The sequence below is a fragment of the Chionomys nivalis genome, chromosome X, assembly GCF_950005125.1.
Source record: "Chionomys nivalis chromosome X, mChiNiv1.1, whole genome shotgun sequence".
Taxonomy (NCBI): domain Eukaryota; kingdom Metazoa; phylum Chordata; class Mammalia; order Rodentia; family Cricetidae; genus Chionomys; species Chionomys nivalis.
In genome coordinates this window covers 55,516,387-55,520,345 of record NC_080112.1, presented here as the reverse complement: position 1 = coordinate 55,520,345, position 3,959 = coordinate 55,516,387, and the positions used below count along the sequence as shown (strand labels likewise).

The window sequence follows — 3,959 nt, the reverse complement described above, 5'->3', positions numbered from 1 at the left end:
ATACCCGAGATAACTGGAGACTTTCTTTCTTTTATTCTTTCTTTCTTTTTTTGAGATAGTTTTTCTCTGTAGCTTTGGAGCCTCTCCTGGAACTACTCACTCTGCTGTCCAAGCCGGTCTGGAACACACAGAGAACCACCTGCCTTTTCCTCCAGACAGCTGGGAGGGACTAAAGGGGTAAGCAGCCACCACCCAGCTCTCTGGTCGTTTTTTTGTTTTTGGTTTTGTTGTTTGTTTGTTTGTTTGTTTTTTCGAGACAAGGTTTCTCTGGTTAGCAGTCCTAGCTGTCCTGGAACTAGCTGTTGTAGAGCAGACTGACCTCGAATTCACAGAGATGCACCTCACTTTTATATTCTCCCAAACTATTTTTAAGAATCAGAAGTGGAGCCCAGCAGTGATGGCACAAATCTCAGCATTTGGGAGGCAGAGTCAGGCAGATCTCTGTGAGTTCAAAGCCAACCTGGTTCTCCAAAGCATGTTCTCGGTTCCAGGACTACTAGGGCTATTACACAGAGAAACCCTGTCTTTAAACAAAAAAAGGAAAAAATCAGGAAAGGAAGGATTGACAGCACAGCTGGTGTATAGTGTTTCCTTAGCATTCATGAATCCCTAGGTAAAGTGGCAAAGACATCAAAAGCAGACGTTATTAAATTTAAATAAATAACATGGAAGAGTTAAAGCCTCCTGCCAATACTCTCCTGTATCGTTAGGAAGAAGTAAGAGGATAATGGAAAATTGACCAGGATGAGCAGAAAAGGAAGAGAAGAAATACAGCAGTGGTTGAGGGAAGCGGGGAAGACTATGATACGAGGTGTGCATGCCAGGAACTTTACAGCAGTTTCCATAACTTCACCAAATGAGTGCAGACAAAGAAACAGGGTCAGCTTCAAAGGTCTGGGGAGGATACTAACATCATGGTTGAATGAAAACTGAAAGCGAACACGTAGCACAGGAATATTTAAAATGTCCTGAATTTGGAGCTGATAGTGTGACAGCCCTCTGTGCTCCTCTGAGTCTGTTCTCTGAGAAGGGACAGCCTTGGTCTCCTATAGGTCCACTTTAGCCTTGGTCTCCAGTGTCTAACATCAGTGAAGATATATGGAGGTGAGGGAATCACTTCCAAAATAACGGGGCCACTGCAAGTCAGGCTCTATAGTGTGACTTGGACATGTACACCTGTCGTAACTAGCCACAGGCTCTGTTCCCAGGGCGTTGTCAGCACAAGAGGGCAAAGGTTAGCCTTGTGAGTTTCAGCATCCCCATCACATCTTGTGTGTGGGTAATCTGTATTTTCTTAGTGCGTGTGTATATTTGTGTGTCCCAGTGTGAATGTGTGCTTGTTGAAACCAGAGGCCTAAGTAAGGTTCCTTAGGAGGTATCCGTCTTGTGTTTAAGATGTGCTCCTTTTATATCCTGCATCTGGAAAAAGACTGGCTTTGCTGGTTCCAGAGCTCCGGGCATCCTTCTGTATCCATCCCAGCACTGAGATTGCAAATGCAATCCACCATTCTTTGCTTTGCTTTTACACATGGAGTCTAGGTTTCAAGCTCAGGTTTCCAAGCAAGCTCATTATGGATTGTGCTACCATCCCGGCCCTTTCAGTGTTTCTTGTTTTCAACACAAAGGTAAATTTCTTTGTCTGATACTGTAGGGCCCAGTGAATAGGAAGGTGGTGTTGCTATGTTTAACATGGAGCCTAGGAAATAACTGGAAGTAGGGTTGAAGGCACCAAAGAACCTTTGATGGACAATTACAGAATTCTCAGCACTCTAAGCAGTTATTTCAGTAGAGTGAGTCCTCCTGAGCTCTTCTCTAGGCTCATGGGCATCTTCTCTATGGCAAGGAGAGTGGAACAGTTCTGGATTTGAATAGAAATAAGAGTACTCAGACACCCCTCTAAGTCTGAATTCATGGGAGCTGGTCAGGAAATCAAAAGCCCAGTGTATTCTCACAGCAATGTTTTACTCAAAATATGGGAAAGGAAATGTCAGGGAAATCCAAGGTGTTTGAAATCTGCCAAAAAGGGCTTGTAGTATGTTATTTTTCTGATCTAGATAATAAGATCATCTGCTCAAAGTACTGCTTTCTCTTACTGACTACAGCCATCATGCCCAGAGGAAAGAAGAGTAAGGCCCGTGCTCGAGAGAAACGTCACCAGACCCAAGATGAGGCCCACGGGCTAAATGATGCTCTATCAAAGGCATCAGAAAAAGGAGAGTCAATTGCCTGCTCTGATCAAGCTTCAGAAGATGCTCAACCAAGCACTTTTACTGCTGGCTTCCCTCAGGGTAAGGCACTCTCCACCACTGCTAGTGAAAGCATGGCCCAGAAAATGTCTGATAAAGGTGCAAAGGGCCAAGAAGAGCAAAATGGGTCTTCTCTTAGGGCCCCACTCTTCAGTAGAAGCACAAAGATGGATCTTCTATCAAGGAAGACAGGAATGCTAGTGGAGTACATGCTTTGCAAATACAAAGTGCAGCAGCCCATGAAGAGGGGAGAGATGCTCAAAGTTATCAACAAAAGGTTCAAGGAACACTTCCCTGAGATCCTCAAGAAAGCCTCCTATCGTCTGGATATGGTCTTTGGCATTGAGCTGAAAGAAGTCCAGCCCAATGGTCAGTCCTACATGCTTGTGAGCAAGCTAGATTTCAAAGATGATGGAAGTACAAGCAATGAGCTGGGTGTTCCCAACAGGGGCATTCTGATCCCTCTCCTAAGTGTGATCTACCTAAATGGCTACTGTGCCCCGGAGGAGGAGGTCTGGCATTTCCTGAACATGCTAGGAGTCTATGATGGGGTCCCACATCTCATCTTTGGAGATGTCAGGAAGCTCATCACTGAAGATCTGGTACAGGAAAAGTACCTGGTATACCGTCAGGTTCCTAACAGTGATCTTCCATCCTATCAGTTCCTGTGGGGCCCAAGAGCCTATGCTGAAACCAGCAAGATGAAAGTGATGGACTTTTTAGCCAAGATCAGTGAAACCACTCGTGAGGATTACTCATCTCGTTATGAGCAGGCTTTGATTGAAGAGGAAGAGAAAGCCCAAGCTGCCGCTGCAGCCAAGTCTGGCACTAAAAGCAAGGCCAAGGGACGTACTAAGACCAAGTTAAGTCGTCCTACTCACAAGTGAGGTGTAAGGTAGCCTCTGCTTTATGATTGAAAAGGTCTGTTCATCTTTTTGCAAATAAGTTGTTGATAATCTTTTGGGGGATTTAGCAAAGTTTTAACTTGGGGTTAGAATGTATACAGATAATTTTTGTAGCCCGTTCCTTCACTGCTGTTTGTCAAGTTGAATGTTCACATTTAGAAATACAAATTGGAATTTTGCATATAGCTTTGGTGGTGCTATGTCAAAGTAACATGGCATTAATAGAGGAAGAATCTTGGAGATAGCAAAATCGGGAGTAAAATATTTGAAAATGGACAAGAGTGAAAGTTGAACATTTGTGGTTTACTGTTTGTTTTTTCAAGCTTAAGAGATGTACACTTGCATTTGTTTTTTTTTATATTAAAGAATGCCTGTGAAATTTAATCACAGTGAATCAGAACTCTTTTTTTTAAAGGTGGATGCTCTCCCTAAACAGTAGTTAAGCATCCAGTCTTGGGGAGTCTTCAGACTTTCTACTGAGGATGTTTATTGAAAATAAGTCTAGCATCTTCCCATGCAGTGGACGAATCTAGAAGGTCTCATTGTGCATGAGAATGCAAGGTAATCTCTTCCCAATGAAGAAAAAAGCAAGTTTTTTTGTGGCATTAGACAGAAAACATTTTAAGGTGTTTTCATTTAAAAAAAATTTCTGACTGTTAATTTTATTGCAATTTCAAATGTTGTATACTCTGTGGCATCTAAATTTAGACATTAATTTAGAAAAGTAATCCCAGTGGGTGGGCAGCAATGATTCAAATCAAAATGCTCCTATTATGATCCCTATGTATTTTGTCCCTTTCACAACGGA

The 3,959-nt window shown here is 42.8% G+C and overlaps 1 protein-coding gene across 1 annotated transcript; it reads left to right on the top strand.

Moving 5' to 3' along the window:
- The first annotated feature begins 2,107 nt into the window (after positions 1 to 2,107).
- On the top strand, positions 2,108 to 3,133 carry LOC130868388 (melanoma-associated antigen B4-like). The gene has a single exon (XM_057760627.1). The coding sequence runs from the start codon at positions 2,108 to 2,110 to the stop codon at positions 3,131 to 3,133; it is 1,026 nt and encodes a 341-aa protein (XP_057616610.1).
- Positions 3,134 to 3,959: the final 826 nt, after the last annotated feature.